The sequence below is a fragment of the Myotis myotis genome, unplaced genomic scaffold (genome assembly GCF_014108235.1).
Source record: "Myotis myotis isolate mMyoMyo1 unplaced genomic scaffold, mMyoMyo1.p scaffold_m19_p_15, whole genome shotgun sequence".
In the NCBI taxonomy this organism is placed as follows: domain Eukaryota; kingdom Metazoa; phylum Chordata; class Mammalia; order Chiroptera; family Vespertilionidae; genus Myotis; species Myotis myotis.
In genome coordinates this window covers 16,073,101-16,100,764 of record NW_023416319.1, presented here as the reverse complement: position 1 = coordinate 16,100,764, position 27,664 = coordinate 16,073,101, and the positions used below count along the sequence as shown (strand labels likewise).

The window sequence follows — 27,664 nt, the reverse complement described above, 5'->3', positions numbered from 1 at the left end:
CTGACTGATTTTTCAAAACCAACAGACCCCTGTGGCCGAGGCTTGAATGTTTCGGGAGCTGCTATTTGAAGTAGGCACTACATTATAGCCGGTAACCTAGTTGGGATGAGAAAACAGTAGCAAGGGACCAACTGCTGTCTGCTTTCGGACACAGCTGTTGCCGACTGTTTGTTCCAGGGCTTCTGAGAGTTGGCCATCCCCACCCCCTCCTTGGTCTGAAAGGCATGTCTGTATCGGAATGCGTAACTGTAACTGGAGGCAGCTGTAAGGGGGGTGGGGAGGGACACACCCTCTGCTGCCTGTTCCTGGTGAGGAAAAGTCACAGAAAAGATCAGACCAGAAGCCTGAGACTCGCCCTGTTAAGGTCTGCTGGTCTTAAAAGTGCTAGGTGAGCAGATCTCCCTTGGGTTGCCTGAAATTCTTTTAAAAGTAAGCTTCTCTGACTAGCTCCACACATTCCATTATTGTTCTTGTTGATCTTCAGTGTTCCTTTAATGCAGTTGATGAGCAGAGAGTGGGGTCCCATTTGAGTATCTCCTCTGTCACCCAAGACTGTCATGGACACAGTGAGCCCTGGTGAGGCTTTTGAGCAGCATTGGAAATGGGATGGGAGACAGGGAGAGAGCCTGATAGAGACAAGAGCAGGGCTGGGGAGCCAGAGAGACTTGTGTTCCTATCTTGATTCCTCTGGGGTCTCAGCAAGGCAGCCAAATTGCTTAAATGCTCTGAACCTCATCTTTGAAATGGAAATAATAAAACCTGCTCAAAGAGTTATTGGGAGGATTTTACAAAAGAATGTATTTAAAACAGTAGCACTTTGGCGGGCCGAGAGTAGGCATTTCGTTAAGAACAGCTATTATTTTTATGTACTCATTCCTAAAGGATGCACGGCCAAAGGAATACCAGAAAGCAGAGGACGGACTGTGGAGGGTGTGGGTGGGCAGGAGCTCTTGCACCAGTCATTTGGTGACTGCTGTCGTGCATTGACTGAGAGTTGGGAGATGTATGTACCAATATACATCTTATGTCCTGGGGGCAAGAGGAAATCCAATGCCCTCCACTCAGTTAAGTGAAAGGATGCAGTGATGGGTAAAGGGCTGGGTTGGTTGTCATGAGGAGCATCTCGGAGGTTCAACAGCAGGTGAATCTTCACTCTCGCTTCTGAACAGGTTCCTGGTAGAAGGCTGAACTAGAGAACCTCTTGGAGGCCCTTTGTGTCCTAGGCTTCTGGGATTCAAGCTTTGCCTATAAAAACCTTGAGTATTTTGGTTACAGAATTTTGTATATTTCTAGGATTTCTGTGCGATAGTGTAACTATGTTCTTTATTGGACCTATGTAAAAGCCAGCCTTGTAAAGATTAGTTGGTGATACTTTTGTTTTTTTAAAAATGACATAAACTATATATGCTATTAGTCTTTTAAAAAATTTATCTTTATTGTTGAAAGTATTATAGATGTCCTCTTTTTTTCCCCATTGACCCCCTCCACCCCATTCCACTCCCACCCCTCCTACTCCCCACCTCCCTTCACCACTCTATTGCTTGTGGGCCATGCATATATATATGCTTAATGTCTCCCCACCCTCCCTGTGCTATTAGTCTTTATTATACATAATATGTATGCACTTTTAAAATATTTTTCCCCTTTTAATTCACAACTCACAACCTTGTCTTATGTGATAGTGTGATTCTGTTTCTACAAAAGTACATGCTGAGTACTTGCCCAAAATTCTTCAGCTCATTAGGGAAATGTTAACTGACTTTTTTGTGTGTTTTTTTTTTTTTTAAAGCCTGAAGATTTTCTCACCTAGACTGCTTTGCCTAATGTCTATAAAGGGCAGAGAGTAGAGTAGGATTAATGCATTGTTCCAGTTGGGGCATATTTTCTGAAGGTTGTTTCTAGGTGGCCCAGGGACCAGATAGGAAAGACATTGCTCTTCTCCGTGTGAACATTTGCATTTTACTCTGAAGACTCTCAGGCATGCATCATCTACTGAATAATGCCACTGCATGGAGATTTTGAACACTTAATGAATGGGGTCAAGGTACAAAGGATGCTAAGACAAAATAAGCAGTCCTTACTTCCTGGGAGCTCACACTCTAATGCAATTCTTAAAATGCATAAAAATCACCTGTGAATCAGGCTTATTAAAATTCAGACTCAGCAGGTGTGGGGTGTGGGGATATGCATTTCTATGAAGTTCCTCGGGTGGTTCTGATCCTGGAAGTTTCTGGTCACACTTTGAGGGACCCTCCCCATTCCACCCGACCTGTAGTAGCCTGGAAATAGTTACATTACAGTGTGCTGAGACTACAACTAAGGAATCCCCAGGGACTGTGATAGCAGAGGGTGGGAAAGCATCTAAATCTGGTTGGGGGAGGGGGAGTGGCTTGGAAGGCTCTCCTGAGAAGCTGATATCTGATCTGAATCTTGAAGGATGAGTAGGAGTTTACCAGACATATGAGCTGGGGAAAGAGCATTCTAGACAGATCAGGTTGGGACTGTTGTTGTTTTCTCCTGTGGATGAGAAGGGAAACCGTCATCTGTGGGTCTTTGTTAAAAACTTGGCTCACCAGTATTGGTGTCCTATATGTCACAGAGAAGGAGGAAAGCATTAGGGTACTTCAGTCAAAATGAGTGTGGCATGAATTCAGTGTCTATAAAGGGCAGATAGGCCTGTACCTTCCAATGAGCTGTCTTAACTGTTCTTTGTGTGGAAGAACTAATACAGTGTTCTAAAGACTAGTTTTTGTACTTAGAGGAGCTAAAGTTCAGAAGAGAGTCACCTGATGACCTTTTTTTGGAATAGCACAATGTACCAAATTTTAGATAAAATACACATTTAAGCATGCTATTTTAGCTTATTTTTGTATTATCTGGCAAGATCAGAGTTTTCTGGTTAAGGGAAAATCTATCATGTATACCTAACAGATGGATTACTGATTTTCAGAGAACAAGATTTCAATGGAATGTTCTTAGTCTGCTGATTTACATGAATTTTATTTCCTGTTTGACTCAGAAGGCATTGATTTTATAATGCTGAAGGAGTCTTATGACCAATATTCTGTATCTGAAAAGTGTTGTGCACCTATTTTATTCAGAACATGTTGTACATACAAATAGGTATAAACTCTGTCCCTGCCCTCAGGGTTTACAGTCAAGTAGGGGACATAGAACAAGTGTGCAGGTAACTGGAACATTAGGCAGGTGATGCTGAGTAGCATTAGAGAGGAAAAGAGTGCTCGATGAGTGAAGAGGAGTGAAGAGATAGCTTTCTACCGGTGGCCCTTTCCGCAGTCCAGTAGTCTCAGTTGTTGTACTCACTTGTAGGGCCAGTTGAAGATAAGTTCTAGTCGATGGAATGCAGGCTAGATCCATCAAGACAATAATTTATATCTTGCACCTCGGAATATTGTGGGAGGGGCTCACTGCACCCCAACTTGTTCTCACCGATAAAGTAAGATGATCTCTGATACTAGAAATGAGTAGTCTCCAACAAAGCTGGGGTAGGTCTGGGACTCTCGCAGGCAGTGTGCTCTTTCCTTGTTAGAATTTGTCATGGATAGGAACATGGAAGAGGAACCAACTCCTGGCCCAAGGGGCTCTTTGCATTCTTGAAAGGAAAGGGGGAGCTGGTACTTCTAGGCCCTTGTTTGGCCTGATGCTTGCTGATTGTCAGGTAATCCAGAATGTTGAACCCCACTTGCTCCCTTGCATGGTAAGAGATCTTAGGGTCTTACAAGGACAGCACTGAAAATGCTGTGGTGATAGCCAGCCTAAAGCTGCAAGGTGGGTGCCATGACTAGGAAGAGGGAATTTGCCAATGTCTAATTTACCCATAAACTACTGATTATTATCCAACATTTACATGATACTTTAAAATATATATATTTTTATTATTTCAGAGAGGAAGGGAGAAGGAGAGAGAGACAGAAACATCAATGAGGAGAGAGAATCATTGATTGGCTGCCTCTTGCAGGCCCCCCACTGGGGATCAAGCCCACAACCCAGGCATGTGCCCTGAACAGAAATCGAAACATGACCTCCTACTACATAGGTTGATGCACAACCACTGAGCCCTGCCAGCCGGGCTTACATGATACTTTTATTATTTCATCAAGACAGCCACCCATGAGGTAGGCAGTCTTATCTCCTTTCTACTGTGAGGAAACTGAAACTCAAGCAGTTCTCTCTTCAGGATCACACAACTAATGGTGTCTCTGGGCCAGGTCCTCTCAGTGTTGTCCTATTCTTTTATATTGCCCTGGTGTGGTACTAGCACCAAGACCTCTCTGCGTGTCCTGGCAGCAGAGGACTAAGTGTTCACTTCCAGTCACCATTACCTTCTTTGTGTGCTTAGCCTCTCTTTACCAGGTTCAGGACAAATTGAGCAAGATCCTGCTCGGAAGGTAACTGGCTGTATATGGTGCAGCACACGCCAGGTGACACTTGTTTGTACTACCTGAGGTTGGAGCCAAAATCCTTATTGGAACTGATTTGTAAAAATCTTGTGACGGCATCACAGAACACTTCAGTTCACTATTGTCCCCTAAAGGTGAGAAAGGGTGGCTGTCATCTAAGCCTTTTCAGGTGAATTTTTTTTTTTTAAATTCTCACCCGAGGATATTTTCCCACTGATTTTTAGAGAGAGAGAGAGAGAGAGAGAGAGAGAGAGAGAGAGAGAGAAAGAGAAACCAATGTGAGAGACACATCAATTGCCGCACAAGCCCTAACCAGGGCTGGGGATCGAGCCTGCAACTGAGGTATATACCCTTGACTGGGAATCGAACCACGAGTTGACACTAATCACCGGACAAACTGGCCAGGGCTTCAGGTAGATTTTTGAACCTGAATCATCTCTATTACAAGAGGTACTTTTAAAGAGGAATGTGGCTTGTTTTTCCATCACATTCCATGTTATCAAAGCAAATTCAAACTGGTGGACTGGACAATAAGTTAGTGGAAAAGAAGACTGTCTGCTGATTTTGAAACTTTTACCTAGGATGGAGCCAAAGAAAACATTTACTTTCTCCAGTGACATCCCATGAGTTTGATCCACTCCCTCCCACCCCTTTCCCTTGAAGAGGTAAATTTTAGTCCAGAAAAACAATAATTTTAGGCTACTTAAAAAGCTGGGCTATAAAATATCTTCTCCTGCTTGATTCCCTACCAACCAAATACTAGTTTCCTAACTCTACCCCCTCCCTACTCCCCCCCGCACTTCTTGACTGTTTGTGCTAATCTATAGTTGAAATAGCCTGGCAGGTTGACCTGTTTTTGCCATTTCTGTGCCCCTCTGTAGCCATTACTTCCTTGGGCAGGGCTCAACTGGTCTCGAACCCTGGACCTCACAAGAGGCCTCTGTTGCCAGTTGTTGGAAATGGAGATTCAATCTGAGGTGACTGGCTTGAATCATCTTGTTCTTTTAACTGAAAGGGAGAGGAGGGGCAGTGGTAGGAAGCTGTATGTGTTTTAGGAGAGTGGGAGACATGCTTTGAGAATGGCTGGAATATGATACAGTGCCTTCTTTTCCTGAAAGTGGCTGAGGGTTTGCTGGGACTGTGTTGCATATAAGACATTGGTTCCCTTGGGCACTGCATCAAGGAGGCCAGAGTATTATTATTGTTTGGTTCCCTTGTTTAACACACTCCTCTCAGGAGCTTCCACTAAACTGTGACACACGGTCTCATTCATGGTTTTATATACTGCCCAACTTATTGTGTGGTGTGGTTTCATCAAGGTTTGGAAATCTCTGGTTACCCACCAGGCAGTGGTGTGAATGCCTGTGACCTCCCACTCCTCTGGGTGTGGCTCTGGAGTGTGGTGAGGAGGCCCGGGATAGGCTAGGGCAGGCTGCCAGCAAAAACAGAATGTGCAATCGCTCCCCTGTCTCTGGGTGAGGTTCCAGAATAAATCTGGACCAGGCTTAGATTTTGCTGGGTTACTATAAACCTGTCATGACCAGAAAACCCTGGGCAGGTCCCTCAGCGGTAATGTGAAATCACACCACCACAGCGTAACAGTTGGAGGATCCCTTCTCGTACCTCATAGCTAAGAGGCAGAGGGAGGAGTGCGGGGCAGAATCAGCCCCAGGAGTTAGTTTCTGTCAGTCACCAGGATCAGTACTCTCTGAAGGTTTTGCATCCTTTGCTAGGGTAGGTGCACTTGAGAGATTGACATTAGCCCTGCTCTCGGAATTTATAGAGTGGTTGGGGAGCCCCTGAGGCCATCAGACAGCAAGACTGGATGGAACACGATCTGCACTAAATTGGGGGTAAAATTTGTCTGGAACAGTGATTCCAAACTAGGGGAAGTTCTGCCCCCTCTCCAGGGGACATCTGGCAATGTTTGGACATTGTTGGTTGTTACAACAGGAGGGTGGGGTGTTGCTACCTGCTTCCATCAAGTGAAAGCCAGGGACACTGCTAATAAACATCCTGCAAAGCACAGGACAATCTTCACAGCAAAGAATGATCTGGGTCCAAAAGTCAATCATGCCAGAAACTCTGGGCAGGAAACTAAGATCCAGCCCTCTGGCCCTATCCTGTTTGCTCAGTGGTTAGAGCATCTGCCTGTGGACTGAGGGGTCCTGGGTTCGATTCCAGTCAAGGGCACATACCTCGGTTGCAGGCTTCCTGGCTCTGGTCGTAGGATCCTAGTAGTGCCCAAATAACGTCATACAGCTTAAAGCCCAATTAGGCTATGGTTATTTTAATGGCAGCCATATTTCCAGCCAGGTGCCTATTGCTGTGGCTTTGGTAGGTGCACATGAGAGATTGACATCTCTTTTCTAAATCATCTTTTAATCTTTAAGTATAAGGTCTTAGAGTTCAGAAAGTTCTTTAGAGTTATTCAGCACATTTTGGAGATGGAACTTATGGATTCTGAAGATTAAAAAAAATTGAAAAGAAAATTGTGTCTATTTGCAGGGAGACCATTTTTATTTTTATTTTTTAAAAAATATATTTTATTGATTTTTTTACAGAGAGGAAGGGAGAGGGATAAAGAGTTAGAAACATCCATGAGAGAGAAACATCGATCAGTTGCCTCCTGCACACTCCCCACAGGGGATGTGCCTGCAACCAAGGTACATGCCCTTGACCAGAATCAAACCTGGGACCCTTCAGTCCTCAAGCCAACGCTCTATCCACTGAGCCAAACTGGTTAGGGCAAGGAGACCATTTTTAATGTGACCCTTTGTCCGAGGCAGAAGTAAACCGTTTCCTTGAACAGTGTTGAACTTTTTGTTGGCACTAGATCTCTGGTACTTGTCTCGAGACCAACAGGCACACAAGACAAGTCCCATTATTTTTTCTTTAGCTCCCAACAAAAGCCTGCGTGGCAGGATAGAACTGCTGGCGAAAAAATGGGGTTAAATTTAGAATTTTGCTTAAAATGAGGACTGTGCCTGTGTGTGCTCTTCACTGTCAAATGAAACTGGTGAATCTCTTTTAAAGCACATCAGCAACAAATTAACTTGTACCTTCATATTTCAGATCCCTTTCAGAGAAGTAATTTATTTGATCAAGAGCCATGTTCAAGATATAACCAACACTTTGATGAGCTAGAAACCAGTCATAGAAATAATATTGAACCAAAAGCCAGAAGACAGGGTTTTGAGGATACCAGTTCTGTCATCTACAGTCTTATGCTAAGTGTTAGTTCCTTATCCATAAAATACGGGTAAACAAATAATTTTTTTATTGATTTGAGAGAGAGAAAAAGAGAAACATCGATTTGTTGTTCAACTTATTTATGCATTCATTGGTTGCTTCTTGTGTGTGCCTTGACGGGTGATCGAACTCACAACCTTGGCATATTGGGACGGCTAAGCTGCCTGGCCAGAGATAAACTTTCTAAGTAAATTCTATTTATCTTTATTGTTGAAAATATTACAGCTGTCTCTCCCCCCACCCCCCCACCCCCCATGATCCTTTCTCTCCAGGCCTTCCCAGCACTATTGTCTCTGTCCATAGGTTTTGCTTTTTTTTTTTTTTTTTTTTTTTTTGTAACAGTTTAGTTAGTACGAAGTTCCTCAGAGGCCAAGTTTACATCTTATCTGTTGTTTTTGTGCCTGTCAGCATGTAGTAGGAAAGTTTAGGTTAAGCCCTAAGCATGAAATTCTTTCCACTAAAATTTGGGCTTTAGGTTCAGAAAAGTTGTTCTAGCTGTGTGACCACTCTAAACTAGTTCCCTCATTTCCTATAAAGGAGAATATGTAACATATAAAAATGCCCAGCCAAATGCTTAATTAACACAGACACTGAGTAGAACTTGGTTCTCTGTTGCATCTCTTGAATGTTAAGGCAGGAGGTTTTCCTGATTCTGCAGAGGTATTTCCTGCATGCAAGAAAGGAGGGGCCCTCTCTTTGTCCAGGTACCTGTTTTACATGTCGTGTGTAAGGTGTTTCTTGAGCTTCCGTGTAGAGAATTCAGATGTCTGCTGTTTATATTTGGGCCTCTACAGCATGTCTTAATCTCAAGGTGAGGGGATGAACAATCTCTTACTGAACATGAGAGCAAGAGAAGCTAATCAGATGCCTACAGGGGCCAGGCAGTGTCATGCTTGAATCAAGTAGATGAGGTATTTAGACAGTAAGGATTGTGGTGGAGCCAGAACTCATGAACATCTATGACTTAGCCTAATTTGGCTTAAGGCCCTAATATATGGGTCCTGAATTTTCAAGAGCATCTGGAAATCTGAATTTCTGTATGAATTGTTCTCATTTTAAAATGTTATACAGATAATTCAATTTTTTAAAACATTGGGAAAAAGGTACCATGTGGACATAGAATTGATTAGTAATAGGCCCATTGTGTCCTGAGGTGCACCAGTTTGCAGTCCCTGCTTTTAACAGGAGAGGCAGTGATACAACATGGGAAGAAAGGGCTACCCTCATAGGACCAACTGTGGACACATGGCAGTCTGCTGAATTGCCCACCTGCTCTGTCACATGCTACCTGCTATTTTGTTTCTCAGCTCTCTGCACCAGCTCTTGCTGAAATGCCACATTTCTCGTTGTATTTATCTGTGACAGAAGAAGCCAGTGATTAACCCTGGCCGGTGTGGCTGTGTTGGTTGAGCTTATCCCATGCACCAAAAGGTCACTCACTGGTTTGATTTCTGATCAGGGCACATACCCAGGTCGGGGAGGCAACCGATCAATGTTTCTCTCTCATATCGATGTTTCTCCTTCTCTCCCCCCCCCCCCTTCCTCTCTCTAAAATCAATTTTTTTAAAATGTTAAAAAAAAGAAAAGAGGTGTATCTCTTAAAAAAAAAAAAAGAGAGACCAATGAGGGATTGTCAGGGGGTACCATGAGGTAGGACTGCTTTTCCTTCTAAATGCCCAGAGGGAAAGAGTGACACATTAATCCAATGTCCAGTACTGCTGCAGCCAGCCAGACCCTGCAGGCCTGCTTGCACTGACAAGTAGCCTTTAATAAAACCATGGGATATGTTGCAACTTCCAGTCATTGCTCTGAGATTTTCCTACCAGGGTCAAGTGGCTTTATCTGAGTTTGTTATTCAAGTTCCTAATAGCAACACAGGAAATGGATTTTAATTTCTTTGCTGGCTGCTCTGTTTGGGGGCTATTTAATGAGGATCCAGTTGCAATGCAGCTTTGGCAGCAACAGTGCCTGAGTTGGTAGGAATGTACCTAAGTGATATATTACTTTAGAAAGTTTTGCTTGTGGTATACTGTGTGTGTGTGTGTGTGTGTGCGTATATACATATATATATATTTAAATATATTTTATTGAATTTTACAGAGAGGAAGGGAGAGGAATAGAGAGTTAGAAACATCGATGAGAGAGAAACATCGATCAGCTGCCTCCTGCACACCTCCTACTGGGGATATGCCCGCAACCAAGATACATGCCCTTGACCAGAATCAAACCTGGGACCTTTCAGTCCGCAGGCCAATGCTCTATCCACTGGGCCAAACCGGTTAGGGCTGTTTGTATATTTTTATGGATTGAGGTAGAGAGGTTATAAATAATTTAATGTCTTGATTCAAAATGGCTATTCTTGGGGGAAACTATGTTGGGATGTGTTTGGGATTCTAGAAAAAGAATATTAGACTATTCCACTTTTAGGGGGCAAGAACTGTGTATATTTTATGTTTATTATAAATCTAGGGCATTGCTTCTCAAACTTGAATATATGTGAGCATAATCAGGGAAGTGTGTTTTATTTTTTAAAAAAATATGTTTTTATTGATTTTAAGAGAGAGGGATAGAAACATCAATGATGAGAGAGAATCATTGATCTGCTGCCTCCTGCATGCTCCCCGCTCCCCGCCGCCCCAGGATTCACTGTATTGCCCTTCCTCAGATTCTTGGAGTGTCATTCTTTAAGAGAAGACTGTTATATTTATTCCAGGAGGCCCTCACAGGTTGAAGTAATTGCACCCCTGTCCCTGCTACATCAGGGGCTGTTGAGACTACCTTTCAGCAGCACACACTTTAGCCAAATCTTGAAGCAGCAGTTGCTCCCATTGGTTCTAGGCTTTTCTCAAGTCTGTCAGTAGCTCCAGTCTTTGGCTTTACCCTTAAAGGTACTTTACAACTAGAGGGTGGGAGACTGGGTGTCCCTGAGCCCAGCAAGCTGGAGTCTAGAGGTCTTAAGGGCATAATATCCAATTTGAGGGATGAGGCTGAATCTTATGCGATAAGATTTACTGGCTTGGTTAGGGAAACCTGCCCCACACTTTTTGTCTTTTTTGGAAAATTACTGAACTCAATCAAACAGCATAAAAACTCTTTCCTAATATCCCAGTCCATACAAACCAGAGGCTTGGCTAACTTCTTAGCAATGGCCTACCCTTCCTTTATCAGAACTCCTTTAGCTAATAAATCTTAAAGGTGTAGTTGTCATGTATAGTGCACATTGTGACTGAGACAAAAGTATATAACAACCCCTACCATCAAATAGAGGGAGGTTAGACTAACGGATAGGCCAGGACTCCTTGCTGAATCATTCCTCTGTCAGAGCTTACTTTCCTTTAGCCCCAATTCTACTGTAACTTCAAAATATGTGCCCTTGGACAATCCTACTTATTTTCCTCAACTCTTCAAAAGTATTAGGGAAAAAGTGAGCTTCACTTTCTTATTGTAAAATACAGTGTGTCCCCAAAAAATGTATACACACTTTGAATAATTATAAAGGCAGTGTATTAAAATACATTTCATTTTCAAAATGTAATAGAAATCAGTTGTTAAAGTATGTATACACTTTTTTTTGGATACCCTGTATAGGTAAATCCACACAACTTTAAAGAATATTTTTTATGACTATCTGCAAACCTTTTTCTAAAGATCTAGAAGTGCTGCATTTTCAGAAATTAGAGATTCTATCTAGGGTAGAATGAAAATAGTTGATTCTTAGTTAAATTTGACTGGCATCTTTTCTCATTTAGCCATTTCAAATCTGTCTTGTGTATGAAGAGTCTGTTATCTTTGGTTACAGAGCATTACTAAAATCCACTTTAATAGATGTGCAGTGCTAGAATTTGGTCTACTTTCTGGAAAGCCATTCCTGATTCAAAAATGGAAGAAAAGTTGATTTTGTTGCTTACTCTGCAGTAGCAACCACAACTTGGGTAGCGGGGATGAAAAAAAAAAGAGGGCGCCCAAGTTGAAAATTAAATATGAGAGTTGCAAATTTTTTACAAAATAATTGTTTAAAAATATTTTTATTAAGTTTAGAGAAGAAGGGAGAGGGAGAGAAATAGAAACATCAGTGCTGAGAGATAATCATTGATCGGCTGCCTCCTGCATGCCCTCTACTGGGGATTGAGCCTGTATCCCGAGCATGTGCCCTGACTAGGTGTTGAACTGTGACTTCTTGGTTCATAGGTCAGTGCTCAACCACACTGGCCGAGCTGCAAAAATATTTATAAATCTCCATCAGCTAGGGAGAAACTAGCTGTATTAGCCAATAATGAATTTACAAACTGGTATTTTGGATATTATTTTAACTGTTGTACAAAGCATTTGAGGTCTGGCTTCTGCTGAATTTTCAGCTCTTCCTTTCACATTACTCTCCCTGAGATTCATTGTACTTAGCCACACTAATCTTCGTTCTTTTCCTTGAACACACCAAGCTCGTCCCTGCATTGGTGCCTGTGCATGCACTTGACTTTCCCTCTACCTGAAACACTGGTCCTGTAGGTTTACTTAAGCTGGCTTTTCTTTTTTTTTAATCCTCACCTGAGGATATTTTTTCATTGATTTTTAGAGAAAGTGGAAGGAAGATAGAGAGAGAGAGAGAGAAACATTGATGTGAGAGACATCGATTGGTTGTCTCTCACATGTGACCTGATGGAGGGGACAAGGGAGGGAAAGAGGGGGCAGTGAGGACTGGGGACCAAACCTGCAGCCGAGGTACGTGCCCTTGACTTTCCGGAATCAGGACTCTTCAGTCTGCGGGCCAACACTCTATCCACTGAGCCAAACTGGCCAGGGCTTAAGCTGTCTTTTCTCATGGTTCAGGGCTCTACTCAGATGTCACTTTCTCAGGGAAGACTTTCCTGACTATGTCATCTAAAGCCCTTTGTCTGTTTTATTACTTATTTATGAAGCTTATTACTATTTTACATTTTAATTTCACTTGTTAATTTTCAGTCTTCTCCACTAGGATATATTTAAGATTTTTTTGTCTTTGGGCTGTTCTCCAGTTTCAAACAAGTTGCCTCCCCCACCCCCGACCCTCCTGGGAGTCATTCTGCTATTTGTTGAATTTCCCAAGTCTTTTTATAATGTACTAGAGGCCCGTTGCACGAAGAGTCACGCAATAGGCCTTCCTTCCCCTGGCTGCCGGCACTGGTTTTCCTCCGGCACCCTGGACCCAGGCCTTTGGTCCAGCCGCAGCAAAGAAGCCAAGCCTTGAGACTAGGCTTCTCCGCTCCAGCCACAGTGAGGCTTGGCTTCTCCGCTCCGGCCGCAGTGAGGCTTGACTTCTCCTCTCCGTCCACAGCAGAGAAACCAAGCCTCTTCAGTCTTCAGTCGTCTTCAGTCTTCGCTGGGGCCGGAGCCTTCAGTCTTTGCTCTGCATCTGTGTATGCAAATTAACCTGCCATCTTTGTTGGGTTGATTTGCATAGTCATCCTGATTGGCTGGTGGGCGTAGTGGAGCGACACCAATTTGCATGTTTCTCTTTTATTAGTGTAGATTATTTCTGCATAAATTTTCGTATTTTGTATTGTGAGTTTATCTTCAACAGAGCTTTATTTATGGGAATCTTTCATGCCCTGGTTGAGGGTAGGTCTTATCAGAGTTTTACATTTCTTCTGCCAGATGTCATAGAGTTATTGCCAGCCTAGGGCCACTTTCTGTGTTAAATATTGGGGTTGGGGATTCTCAGACCATATAGTAGTACAATTCAAGTCTGAAATTGACTTGTGGAAAGGCCTATGGTTACAGATTATAAGAGGAGGTACTTTTTGCTCTCAATTTAGAGATTTTTTTTGTCATTGTGTGCCATTGAGCTAGTTGCTATTGTTTTTTTTTTAATTTAAGATTTTTATTGCTTTTTAGAAAGAGAGGAGAGGGGTGGAGAGAGAAAGAAACATTGATGTGAGAGGAAACATCAATTGATTGGCTTCCTCCTGCACACCCCTTACCAACCTGGGCATGTGCCCTGATCTGGAATTGAGTCAGTAACCTTTCATTGCAGAGGGCGACGCTTAGCCAACTGAGCCACACCAGCCCCAGAGCCCAACAGGCTAGTTGTTTTTCTAGTCTGCTTTCTCTCTCTTTGAGGATTCTCAATTTATGTTGGTGCTTAGTTCCAAGTTCCTGTTTCAGGTAGGCCCAAGAACAATAAACAGCCACTTTCCAGGGCAACTGGAAAGGATTGACCTCATTTACCAGTGTAGTTTCCCACATTTTTGGCCCCGGGGATCCTCCTTGCTTTTTTGCAAGCTCAGCTGTGTATATTGTTATGTAGCCAGTATTTCTAGGGGTTCTGACAGGAGAATTGTTAAGTTACCTACCCAGCAGTATTGCCAGAAGCAGGATCTCCTCCCTGAGAATTGCTAGCTCATTGCTGTAGTTGTAGCATCCAGCACAGTTGCCTGGCACCTGGGGAAGGAGTTTCAATACATAATTGATTTGTGGAATTGGACGTTTCCATAAGAAACCATTTCTTTTCCCCGTAAGGAAAGCCAGAAGTTGTGCTCCAAATTCATTCATATCTAGCAGCCAAAATAGTTAGTGTCCTGTGCCTGAACATCCCGTGAAGTATTAGTTTTCCTATTTTTTTACTTTTAAACTTTAAAACTTCAGTGCTTTCCTAAGAACATGAAGATGCTGTTGCCAGTTGCTAGCAGATTTTTCCAGCCCCATAAATTGGCAAATTGAAAACATCCCTGGGCAACTATTACTGCCCAGTGTCTCTTTTTATGCTGGCACTTTGAAAGTTCTTGTGTTGATTAAATTGACCTTTACAGTGGCTCAGCTAAGAATAGCAACTATAAGACCTGGAAACTCTTAAGGAAAATGTTGTTAGTCCCACAGTTTATGCTGCCACCAAAGAGATGAGATAATTTTTTGCATATGTGCAAAAGGCATACTGTTCATCCTTTTCCATTGTAAAAAATGTTTTTTCCAGTTCGGTGTTGGTCATTCTTGCTGTTTCTTTGTGCCTGTGCTTTTTGTTTAGTGACCATGTGTGCCCCATATCTTGGGAGTTGGTCACTGTGGTACCAGGGCTTGAAGGCACATACCTGTAAACTCGAGGATCCTGATGGTCATTGCCACAGTCCTCCCTGAGGTAAAAGACCTCAGCCTAAAAGCACAAGTTATTTGCACAAAGTTTATTTATGTGAAGTTTGACCTTTCCAGCATTTTTTTTTTTTTTTGGCCTTGGTGTTTTATGCAGATGAAAATTGCCAGAAAGAAGGTATCTTTAAAATGCAAATCTGAAAAAAAAATTAATAAAATGCAATCTGATCTTGTCACCTTCCTGCACAGTCTGGTTCCCGCTTACCTCAGCCATTCCTAGCTAAAGTGCTTTGCTTGTTTCTTTTCCTCAGCCTATAAAGTTCTTCCTGTCCCTCTTCCCTGGTTACTAACTTTCCAACCATTCTGACGATCTCAGTTCCAACTTACCTTCCTCCCAGAAGCTGTTCTGGACCTTTTTATGGCTAGCTCTTAGGTCTTATAATGCTCACTGAATCATGTATTTTCCCTTCCTATCACGTGATTACATTATTATTATTATTATTATTATTGCTATTATTATTTTCATGAGACTGCAAGCTCCTCAAGGACAGGGATCATGACTATTTTTAGCCATTTTTCTATTGTGTTCCCCACCTCCAGCTCAGTACTGATGCAGGGTACTCAATATGAAGGAAGCAATGTAGACCCTGTGTTCCACACTGGGATGAAAGACCATTCTGCTCTTCAGAAAATCAGTATGTGAAAGTATGACCTTTTGAGCAAAGAAGGGAGGAGTCCCGTGTTGCCTCTCCTCCCTGCCAAGTAGAAAAGGAAAGATCCTGTTCTCAAAGTCAAAGAGCTGCACAGAACAGGATCCTTATCTTTTCCACCAAAGACAAAATGTTGATTTTATTTGATTTGGGGCTTTTATTGGGTTTATTTAAGCAACTGAAGTGGTAAAAGCAACTGAGGAAGTATAACTTCAACCAAGGAGGCTGTAGCTTCATAATAGGTAAAAACTCAGGCTCTACAATCTGACAGACTAGATTGCTCCACTTCCTAGAGGCAAATTACTTAGCCTCCCTTGGCCTCAGTTCCCTGATACTACCCATTTCATAGTGTTGCTTTCAAGTTCAGATAAAAGAATACCTGTAAAGCATTTAAAAAACAGTGCCTGGCACATAACAAGTGTTCAGTATACGTTAGCTAAATTATTCACCCCAAGTTGTCTTCATGATGGTTGCGTTGCCATTGTTTCAGCAAACCTTTGTGTGCCAGGCACTGTGCTTATACTGGGGATGGGGGAGGAGGATAAGGAGACAGAGCTCCTGCCCATAGGGAGAGTGCAGTTCATTCTCTGGTTCCACTCTAAAGAGAGGAGTGGGAGGGATATTTACTGGTCACTCCTCAAGAGTTGGCCTGAACAACGTATGTGTGTAAAGTGCTTAAAGATGCTTGGGAGAAAAGCAAAGGATGGTCATAAAGGGTGCTGAGAATTTTTCATTTTTGAACTTTCCATTGCATGCTCTCGAGTTTCTTTGTCTATTTTTTGTGTCTCTGGAACAGCCAGTGAACTTTACTATTCTGCAAGAGTTCTAAGTGAATGCAAAGTGCTGTTTGGATGATCTTTCATGCTGGCAATAATGGCTCACAAAATAATATTGATATTAAAAGCTCAGAGAAGTTAAGTAACTTACCCACGCTCACACAGTTAATAAGCATAATGGGCTTAATAAGTTAATAAACTGGGTTTTGAACCCAGGTCTGACTAACTCTTAGTCACTTCTGCCTGACAGTAGATCTTGAGCCATGAGTGGTCTGTGAGAGCCCACTGGGTAGCCCACTGTGAAGCTCCTCTTTGCAGGAGAGGGTGGAAAGCACCAAGCAGCATTTGCACATCACCGTTCTTTGCTGTCACTTTGAATGAGAGGAGACAGAGGTTATAGGAGCTCTTGAGTTGACTCAAGGCTGTTATGACAGAGGGGGTGGGTGGTGGGTAGGATAATAAAGCCTTACTTAGGGTTGAAGGGGACATTAGAGAGCATCTTAATAAGTCTTAGGACCACTGAGGAGCTTAACCAAAGTTCTGTTCCTCTGTTGTGGCAGCGCTGGGACCAAATGCAAGGCACCTGGATTTTTTTCTCACACCAGCAAGTCTCTCTGTCTCTGGAGGAGTTCACCTTAAGACATCTCACTACCCCAATCTTCATTTTTTTCTTTGCTAAAGGTCCATGAGCCCACTTATATACTCACATTCCTTAACTGCCCACCATCTTTCCTTTCTCCTGCAGCAGAAAATGATAATTCCCATAATCAAAACCATCCCCCACAGCTTGGGGACTCTGGGGGCAGAGGGAGGACAGGGGGCGAGATATATTGGTTAGTGTTTGGAGGACTCTGGATTAAAGGATGCTACTACAGTTCTGCTCTCCCTGGAGAAAAGAGCGGGGTCCTGTTTATATCAGGCTTCCTGCCTCAGGGGATGGAAGAGCCAAGAGAAAAGCTGACACCAGTAGGTCATGAGGATGCCACTTGTTTAGATTTCAAACACGTTCCATTCCACGCCTCACTTAGGACCAGTTGGCTACTGTGTGTTCAGAGCCTGGACCTCATCTGGTAAATTTTCCCGAGGCAGAAGTATCACTGGATTCTTTAATGTGCCAGGGTATAGACAGCACAGCCCCTTTTAGAAACGAGGTGGACATTTTGAACTGTGCTCTTGTGAGCCAGTGTGAGAAGAATGGTATTTCCAGGCTTGTTAGGCTTGGGAGAAACTTTTTTTTTTAAGATTTTTTTTTCTTTTTCTTTTTTTTTTTTTTTGAGTAAGAGGAAGGGAGAGGGAAAGAGAGCTAGAAACATCAATGATGAGAGAGAATCATTAATTGGCTGCCTCCTGCACCGTCCCCACTGGGGATCGAGCCTGCAACCCAGGCATGTGCCCTGACTGGGAATCAAACTGTAACCTCCTGGTTCATAGGTCGATGCTCAAACACTGAGCCATGCCAGCTGGGCTGGGAGAAACTTTTTGATATCCTTATGAAAGCAGTGTTTTACTCTGAAGTCAGAGAGTGTGTGTTCTAGCAAAAGTGAGCACAGATCTGCTTTCTCTATGTGTGCCAGGCCTCACAGGTGATTGTATTCTGTATATGGTATACACAGGAAGGCAAAGATAGGAAGAATTGTTTGCAATATTGTGAAACCCTCATTGTCAGAGTTTACAAATGCCTTTCCCATGTTTCTTCTTCCTAAACCCCTTTACACGGGAGGGGGGGGGGGGGCGGGTGTAAGATTCTTTAAAGACCAGGAAACACCTGAGGATGTGTGGTGGAAACCTTCACTGAGCCAGGGATCTGGTTTTTAGTCCTTATGGCTTCAGGTACCTGTATTGTTGCTCTCTGGCCCCTATCCCCGTAGACAGTCACTGGCATGCTTGTTTATACCCTTGGCCAAGTAGACAGACTAGGAAAGCCAGGTCCAGAGAGCATGAACTGGCCATGTGACTTAGGTTTCCACTGGCAGGCATCTGCCCGGATGTGTGCTGTGGGCAGGGTCAGCCTGAGTAGCAGCAAATACAATACTGTGGTTTGAGTTTCTTTGCTGAGCAGGGTTTTTTCCCTTCTTAACTCTGAGCTTCTTGAGGATAGGAACAATGTCTTATTTATCTTTGCATAGTCCTCTTACCCAGCTCGGTGCTTAGCACAAAACAGTGTTCAGTAAATCCATGTGTTACTTCTTTAGAATAAAGAAATTTTGAAAGCCAGATAGAGCAGGTGATTTATAGGTCTCATCATATACATTGTGGTCCAGAGAACATTTTGGGCTGAAGTTCAGGTTGGCTGGTGGGATATTTCATATTTAAAGTATGAAGTGTAAAAAAATCTTTTTTTTTTAATTTTAATTTTTTTCTTTATTGATTATATAAGTAAAAAATCTTTTTCACCTCCATTTCCATTCCCCAGTGCTGCGAATAGAATTTGGCAAAAACTGCTAGATAGTTACCCATCAGTACCTTTTCTGTAGCTGTCCCTGGGAAGGGACAGAATGAATCCTATATCCAGTCCAGATTATTAAGAGATCATTCAGTATGCTAAACATGATCTAGCAAATTGAATTTGGACTAGGTCACTTGAGCAGGTCAACTCTTAAAAGTGAAGAATTTAGTAGCTGGTTTTTTAGCCTTTTCTTGAATCACAGTGTAATTAACCTTGGAGATCTTGTGTTTTGAAGGGAGGATGGAATGCCTAACTAGATGCTAATCCTAATCTTAGAATCCATACTGCATTAATTATTCCAGGAACTTTCACAGAAAAGCTGGTTTTATTTAAAACCACTGCTAATTACAGGAGAATCATCACCTTGTTACCAGCTGAGTTTAAATAGCACTGGAATATCCAGTGTTTCTGCTTGGATATAAAGAAAGTGACATAACCCTTTCCTGTCTGAGAAGAACTCTGCTCTTTACCAGTCAGCTGTGTGTGCTGAATCTTCTTCCTTTTTTTTTTTTTTTAATGTGGACCCTTAATAATTTATTGATTGATTTAGAGAGAGAAAGAGAGAGAGAGAGAGGAAGGAAACATTGATTTGCCATTCCACTTATTTATGCATTCATTGGTTGACCCTTGTATGTCCCCTGACCGGGGATCAAACCCACAACCTTAGCATGTTGAGACGATACTCTAGCCAACTGAGCTTCCTGGCCCAGGGCCACTTCTCCCTTTAATAAACCATTCTCCCTCCCCGCTTACATTTGCTGTCCTGTCTAATATTTTTTTCTTAATGGAATAAATATTGATACAAACCATTTTGGTGGAGAGTGAGCAGATGACCAGAAAGAGGGGGATGAGAAGTAATTTAATATGCTAAATTTATTTATTTATTTATTTTTTAGGATAAGGAAACCTGTGTGGGTACCAACAATCAGAGCTACATCTGTGACACAGGACACTGCTGTGGACAGTCTCAGTGCTGCAACTACTACTATGAACTCTGGTGTAAGTTCTTGCCTGGAGGTTTCTTGGAGCCCCAGGTGCTGGTTACTGCCTCTGCTCATTGTCATTGGAAAACCGTGGACTGGTCAGCCTTTTTCTTATTCTCTCGGGGGCAGTGTTGGCAAGTAGAATCCATTTCCTGGTTCCAGAAGTGATTCTTCTGTAGAGGAGGAGCGCTCTGATGCCCTTTGGACATGGTGGGCTAGAGACTGAGGAATATGGTTTGGGCCTTCTTCAGAGGCTGTGGTTACCAGGTCGCTGCAGAAACTCCTGCTTGTGTTCTCTCTGATGCTCATTTCAGTGTGTGCCAAGCAGGGATAACCTTAGATCTTTCCATGGACATCCCAGACTCCCAGGCTTGCCGTCTTTATGAAGAGAGGTTTCAGCAGCTAAGCTGCTGTGAATGCCGAGCTGGGCTCTGTGAATGGCTGTAAATCCATTTTTTAAATAAGAACCACAAGGTTTCTGGCCAGTGTGGCTCACTGGTTGAACGTCGACCTATGAACCAGGAGGTCACGGTTTGATTCCCCGTTAGGGCACATGCCTGTTTACAGGTTCGATCCCCAGTAGGGGGCATGCAGGAGGATTCTCTCTCATCATTGATGTTTTTATCTCCCTCTCCCTTCCTCTCTCTGAAATCAATTTAAAAAAAAAAAAAAAAAAAAAGAACTACAAGATCCTGGAACTCCCCATGGAGCATCAAGGTGCTACTTCTGTTTCTGAGAGTCCCTCTCAAAGGGATAATCTTTCTGTAGCTCCTGCCTACAGAGCCCTACTGGAGAGAGGGAGCCCCCCTTGCTCTCAAGCTGAAGTGTCTGGAGGCTTTTCCAGTGCACCCAACCTTTTACTGTCAGCTCAATGCCCTGTGGAGACAATCCTTGTCTTGCCACTGGTTTGGTTGAGGCCAGGACCACTTGTACCTTCCAGAGTTGCCCAAGGGTGGTGATATTGTTCACTAACACACTTTGTACTCTGATCTTCGTGGTACTCAAACAAGACACTATGGGATGCTGGAGGAAGAATGGGAGGGTGGGAGAGTCCTTAGGGCAGGTGACCATCACTGCAGTGGTTCTCATAACTGTCTGTTGAGAGAGGAAATGATAGACCTCTTCTCCAGATAATTCTAAGCACCCCTCACTCCCTCCATTTAGGAATGAACTTTGGACTTGTTTGTCAAACCATTCTCTTATTGCCACCATCACCCCTGCCCCCTTTTCCCTCTCTCCTTTCTGAGTTCCTTATTCCCCCCCCCCCATGAGTGATATGGTAGAAGGCAGCTAGAAGGGCTCTTATCTGGGATGGAGAGGAAATTAGACTCTTGGCTGGGAAGACTCTCCCTCTAAATGCAAAAGGATCTTGTAGCCAGTGGGAGTGGTTTTTACAAAACAGGACCTCTTTTCACCCTGGTCTTTCCCCTTCGAGGACTGAGGACCTACATGTCTGCCTTTCTGAGGAATCCCAATTGGGGGTCAAGTGCAGACTCCTCTCCCAAGGAGAAGATAGATCTCCCTTCCCCCCCAGTCCTCCCATGTATATAAGCAGCCACCAAGGAGGCTCAGAATTATTGTTGCTATTTTGGAAGGGGTGGGGCTGAGGGACTTATTAGAGAACACAAAGTGCCAAGCAGGTGGACAGACTCTGTTTAAATGTTTTAAAATGCAGATAACCACAGGGTTCAAATTCTCCCTCCCACTCCTTGTTAAAACAAAAGTTGAAGCCAGGCTGCCAAAAAGCCACAAAGCTGACAGTTTGTTTTTCTGGGGCCTGGCCCAGGCGCATCAGTGGCGGAAAGGGATGGAGTTGATGGCTCCATCTCAAACTGACAGCCTCCTGGGCTGTTGGCAGAACAGACTCAGTAGCCACCAGAATCGGGTCACTGAAGCCAGGGCAGGGTGGTGGGGTGGCGGGACAGGGAGACCCAGATGGCAGGGAGGCTTGAAAAAGCCAGAGGAGGAGCTGCATGAGTGGCCAGTTATCTCTCCAGTTATGATCAGCTGGGAAAGGGGAGGCCAGATAGAAATCAGAATCTGGACGAGGAGAAAAGACTCACCATTATATCAGTTGGCTCATGCTTTCTAAGTTCTGCAAAACTTTCCTCTCACCTGTGCTCAGAATGGCTTCTTGGTCAGGAAATGCCCAGAGAGTGTCCCGTCCCCCTGAGAATTCTTTGGTTTTCCTCCTTATTAGGGTCTTGGCCTTCACCTGATGTGTATAGAAAAGAGGTTGAGTGTCAGAATGTGCCGTTTCAGTTCTCATCAAAACTGCACTTTTTGTGGCCTTGAAACCTATTCCCTCTAATTGCCTCTAAACTTTGCCTAAACCATGAAAGCAATGGGCTTTGGGTTATTCTTTTTGTCTCTTTACTTTGGAAGGAAGAAAATATCAGCCAGGAAATCCTTGGCAAAAGGCCTCAAGGGGAAAAAATGCCATTTGCACAAACCCTTTTATCTTTATGAAATTGAATTTTCCTGTGTGCTGAGGACTGTCATTTACACACACATACGTGCATGCGTGTACACACACACACACACTTGCACTTTAACTCATCATTCAATCATGTATTCGTTCAGCAAACCCTTATTCCAGTGGTTCTTGAACTTTGGCAAGCATCTGAATTTCCTGGAGGACTCATTAAAACACAGTTTTCTGGGCCCTACTCCCAGATATTTTGATTCAATAGGTCTGAGGTGGACCTGAGAATTTGCAATTCTAACAAGTTCCTGCTGAATGCTCTGGCCTCTTCTGTGTTGGAAAATGTGGGCAGATACAATCCTTGCCATCAAGAATGGCATTTCCTAACAGAGAGAGGAGATAAGACTAGGTGCCCCTGTTGTAACACAAAGTAGAGAGCGGAATGTATTTGCCAGAACTGCTATCAGTGTCCAAAGGAGAGTTTGCTTTGGCTGGATAGGAGTCGGGCAGGCTGCGTGGAGGAGGTAGCATTTGAAGTGGGTTTTAAAAGGGTAGATAGGATTTAAACACATGGACAAGGGTAGAATGATTTTCCAGGCAGAGGAACACCATTGGCCAAGGCCCAGTGAGAAAAAACAGAGTATGGATCACATTGTTAATCTTTCCCCTGCGGCTTGACTGGGAAGAAATGGCGATAACATGGGTGCTAATATGCACAGAACTCTCCTAGTGCCAGGCACTAAGCAGGTTCTTCATGCACATCGTCTCATTTCACCGTAAGAACACCCTGCGAGGTACACGTATCGTCCTGTGTCTCTGGACCAGGGGTACGCAGCTGAGTAGGAAGGTCAGTGCTCCTCACTCCAAAGCCATCCAGAATGCCAAGTGCGAGGCTGGAGGGTGATGGGCCCAGGTCATGGAGGGTCTCAAATGTGCATATTTACTTTCCACCTAAAGATGCCCTTCATGGAACAGAGAAAGCAAAACCAAACCAAACCAACAACAACAACAACAAAAAATGAGACCTGGGGAGGCCAGGAACATACTCAAGGCCAAAGAGCCTGAACCTGGACATCCCAGTTCTCATCCCAGGGCTCTTTCCATTCACCCAGCTCCACTTTCTAGGGAGAGGTCAGAGTTAGGAATTTCTGCTCCTAACATAATTTTGGGGAACTTCAATCAGGCATCAGTTTTCCCTGGTTGGGGCTTTAATGAGGCACAGGGGAGTGTTTCTAGACAGTGGAATTTCCCTGAGATGACATGAAACAAATTATTAGCAAATCCAGTTAATGCTCCCCATCTTTTCACATATTAACCTTTTTCTTAATTTTTATTCTGTCTTTAGATACCCATTGTCGAGCTGCTCTTAAGGAAGGCCCAAGGCACTTGCCATGCTGAGCAGAGTGGAGAGTGGGGAGTTGGGGCCTTCTTCTAATCCCTGACTAGACCCCAGTTCCCTAGCTCTCCGGGCTTCAGAACAAAGGCAGGTTGATCAGTGTAGATGGGTTGGTTTTCCAATGAATTTAGACAAGAATAGAACCTAGAAACAGACTTTGGACTTGTTCCTCACTCTTGCTTTTTTATGGATTAAAAGGGAAATTTAAAACCCTTCCTACCTGTAGCCATGCCTATTACAACAACAGTAGTAATAATAAGCTGGGGAACTTACTGTATACCAGCCATGGTTCTGAGTATTTTGCATATATTAGCTAATTTTCCTCACAGTGAGCAAGTAGGTAGAGAGCATCAATCTCCCCATTGTACAGATGAGGGAAGTAAAAAAATGATCAGTCACAAAGCTAGGAAATGGTTTTGTGAGCTGGGATTTGTACCCAGGTTGTCTGCCTCTTTTCTTTTCTATTTGCAGTCATGCTTATAGGAAACTTGTCCGGTGTTTGAGATAAATTGCCAGTCCTCTGAAGTCATTTCCCAAATTCAGGCCTTTCCACAGTGGTAGTGGCAGGAGCTCCTGCTGAGAGGTATAGGAGCCCAGGGGGTCACTTACCTCCTGTAAAAGGAGAGCTAATTTACAGTGTGCTGTGGCTTCCTAATGAGGAATTTCCTGCCAGTTGGGGAGTGGTGTTTTCTCAAGTTTATTGTGAACTCTGGGGCACATTGGACTCTGATTGTTTTTAAAAACATGTTTCCATTTTGCTTAGCATGACAAATTCTCCCCACCATGAGGTCACAAATTTCAAAGTTGTCATTGAGGGATTTACTCTCTGGGTAGGTATGTGTTTGGGAAGGAGGGCATGCTGTCTTTCACCGTGTGTCGCTTTCATTAAGTTTTCCTTTCTTAAGCTCTTCCTTGTTTGTGAAATCTAGCAGAGAGATCAAAAATTGGCACAACTCCATTAAGGACTAGTCTGGATATTCCCCCTTGAAAGTTGATAGGACACTGCTTTGACTAGAATGGCTCCCAGGAGGATCCGTTTTGTGAGGGTCAGACTAGAATGCCTTCTACCTTCCATTAAGTGTATGACTTCTACCTTCCATTAAGTGGGACCAGCTCATCAGAGGTCTTTTTTGGACCTTTACTATAATAATACTATGTCATCATATGTACCACTAGGCCCATTCTGCTCCCAACTTTAGTTTTCCCATAGTTTTGGTTCACACAGTAATCCAGTTGTCCTTTTCTTCCCCCAGTCCCCTTTGACCTGCTTAATTTTTCCTTTTTTTAAAAAAGGCCCTCTTTTTCTCTTATACTTATAGTTCAGTAGATCTCAGCCTTTTTCTGGATCAAGGATCTGCTTACGAATCTGATGAATCTGCCCTAGCTTGTTTGGCTCAGTGGATAGAGTGTCGGCCTATAGACTGAAGGGTCTCAGGTTTGATCCTGGTCAAGGGCACGTACTTCAGTTGCAGTCTCGATCCTTAGGTCATGGTACATGCAGGAGGCAACCAATCAATGTGTCTGTCTCACATTGATGTTTCTCTCTCTCTCTCTCTCTGTCTCTCCACCTCCTTTTCACTCTCTCTAAAAATCAATTGGGGGGGGGGGAAAGCTGCTGAACCCTTTAACCCTTTGTACACCATAAACGTCTATAGACGCAGTGGGGATGGATTCTGTTTTGGACGCGTGGCAGTTAACTGGTTAAATACTCTCTCTCACCAGAAAAGCCTATAAACTCATTGCATCAGTCAGGCTAGGTTATGCTGCAGTAACAAACAAGTCCAAACCCCTAGTGGGTTAAAATAACAGGTTTACTTCTCACACTATAGTATGTGTATGCCGCAGGTTGGTTGGGAGCTTTGTTCCCACTTCATCATCCTCTGGGACCAGACAGACCCTAAAGTCACTCTCTGGAATGTTGCCAATTGCCATGGCATAAGAAAAACTCATGGAGAGTCTCACATCAGCAAGAAGTATCCTGGCCTCTAAAAGATGTGTCATTTCCAATACCAATTCATTAGTTAAAGCCAGTCTCAATGCCTCATCCAATCAAAAAGTGGGTAAGAAGTTCAACCTACCCACATGCCTAGAGCAGGGAAAACCAGAAATATTTGGCCAGTGTGAAAACCGATGCAGGAGATTTTCCCTCCTATTAAAAGCTTGTTTTTGTTTTGTGTGTGTGTGTGTTTTAAGCATGTTTAAAAGCTGAGAACTATTGCCTTAGATCATGTATATTGCTGCATGAAAGTTAAAAGTTGGTTTACCTTCACGTAAGAAACTAAAAAAATGACTCAAGAAGTAAAAAAAGAATAGAGTTAAATGTTGATTATCTAATGCAGGGGTGGGGAACATCCAGCCCCAGGGCCATATAGGGCCCAAGAAACCATTTGGTTTGGCCCTGCCAGTGAGTTAATTAAATGTTTGACCGAATATAGCACGTTAATTTTTAAGTTGATAATTTTATATGGCCCACAAATGATGTTATAAATATCCAAATGGCCCTTGGCAGAAAAAAGGTTCCCCACCCCTGACCTAATGGAAGAATGTATTTTCTAAATTATCAAGTAACACAGAAATATGAAGGATATGCCAGAAAAATAAGAGAAATATAGATAAAAAGAGTATTTAGCCCTAACCGGTTTGGCTCAGTGGATAGAGTGTCGGCCTGAGGACTGAAGAGTCCCAGGTTCGATTCCGGTCCAGAGCATGTACCTTGGTTGCGGGCACATCCCCAGTGGGGGGTGTGCAGGAGGCAGCTGATCGATGTTTCTAACTCTCTATCCCTCTCCCTTTCTCTCTGTAAAAAATCAATAAAAAATATATATTTTTAAAAAGAATATATTTATTAAAAAAAAAAAGAGTGTTCAGCCCAGAATCTTTGTGACTTTTAAATACATTTGGAGTCAGGCTCTTCAGCAGAATGCACTGTGCTTATTTGTGGAGCCTTTCTCAATGCAGTCCCACCTAAGAGGGTGAGAGCTGACTAGATTGACCTGGAGGAGATGTTACAGGATGGCAGCTGGTGCCAGTTCTCTCCCAGAGCTCCTTTCTGGCCTCAGCACCATCCTCTGGGCTCCGCTAGCAGTGTCTGTCTAATCTTCAGTCATCCAGCAACAGAAGAGAAATGTAAGTTGAATAAGCAAATGTCAAAGTGAATCTGGGAAGGGGAGGAAGACTTCTAACTTCAAATTAAGTTTATGTTCTCTGGTTGGGAATGAGGTTTTTCTGTCTGCTGATGGGGAAATGGGGAAAATTTCCTCTTCCCATTGCCCTCTGCCTGTCCTCCTGTTGCCAGGGCTCTGCAGAAAGTTCCACTGAACACATACCACAAGCAGTTAGGTGCCACACAGCTTGCCAGAGCCTGGCAGCTGTACTGCCTTGCCATCTCACCCTGTAAGGCTGGCTTTGTGGGGAGATTCAGTGGGGACACCCCTGGGGAACAGAAAGAGCTGTTGCTTGAGGCCACACCCTAAATGTCCGTGGGATCTTTCAGAATAGTGTGTTGTGGTACAAATGGAAAAAAAAACAGGATTCTCTTCATTTATAGGTCTGTCTGTAGGGAGAAGGAAGCCTTTAAAAAAGCATACAAAAAAACATGATGCTAGCTCATTCTGGCAAGAAGTACATGTGGAAATACTTAACAGATTCTAAACAGATTTATAATTATAAAGCAGATGATAAAAACTAGATGTAGCATTTGTAATGGAAAGAAATCTGAAGTTATTCAGAATAGACAATAAGTGAACAATAGTATAATCTATTCTCATTTAATAACAACTTACCTGCAAATTGGTCCTCAGATAAATTTTTTAAAATATGTTTTTATTGATTTCAGAGAGGAAGAGGGGGAGAAAGGTGGACACATCAATGATGAGAATCATTGGCTGCCTCCTGCACTCCCCCTACTGGGGACTGAGCCCACAACCCAGGCATGTGCCCTTGACTGGAATTGAACCCGGGACCCTTCAGTTCGCAGGTCGATGCTTTATCCACTGAGCCAAACCAACTAGGGCAGATACATTTTTTAATTTCAAAGAAGTACATTCACCTTAGAAAAATTAGGAAATGTAGATAAGCAAAAAATGAAGGAGCTGGTACCAGAAATATGACCTGTTATCCAGGAATAACCTTGGGATTAACTTCCTGATCATTCCTAGATGTTTAGATACACTTTTTTTAAAAGCAGAAATTGGGATCAT

General features: G+C 43.2%; 1 protein-coding gene across 6 annotated transcripts in view; it reads left to right on the top strand.

The window, feature by feature from the left end:
* The window catches only part of WBP1L (WW domain binding protein 1 like), a 57,850-nt gene that overhangs the window by 22,873 nt on the left and 7,313 nt on the right, over positions 1-27,664 (top strand). For 3 of the 6 annotated variants that reach the window (XM_036336122.1, XM_036336126.1, XM_036336124.1), the window contains one exon: positions 19,558-19,660. In XM_036336122.1, the coding sequence (XP_036192015.1) occupies positions 19,558-19,660 (103 nt within the window). Of the gene's footprint in view, positions 1-16,675; positions 16,897-19,557; positions 19,743-26,423; positions 26,592-27,664 lie in introns of those variants that run through there. The other 3 variants (XM_036336125.1, XM_036336127.1, XM_036336123.1) reach the window with 3 other exon arrangements.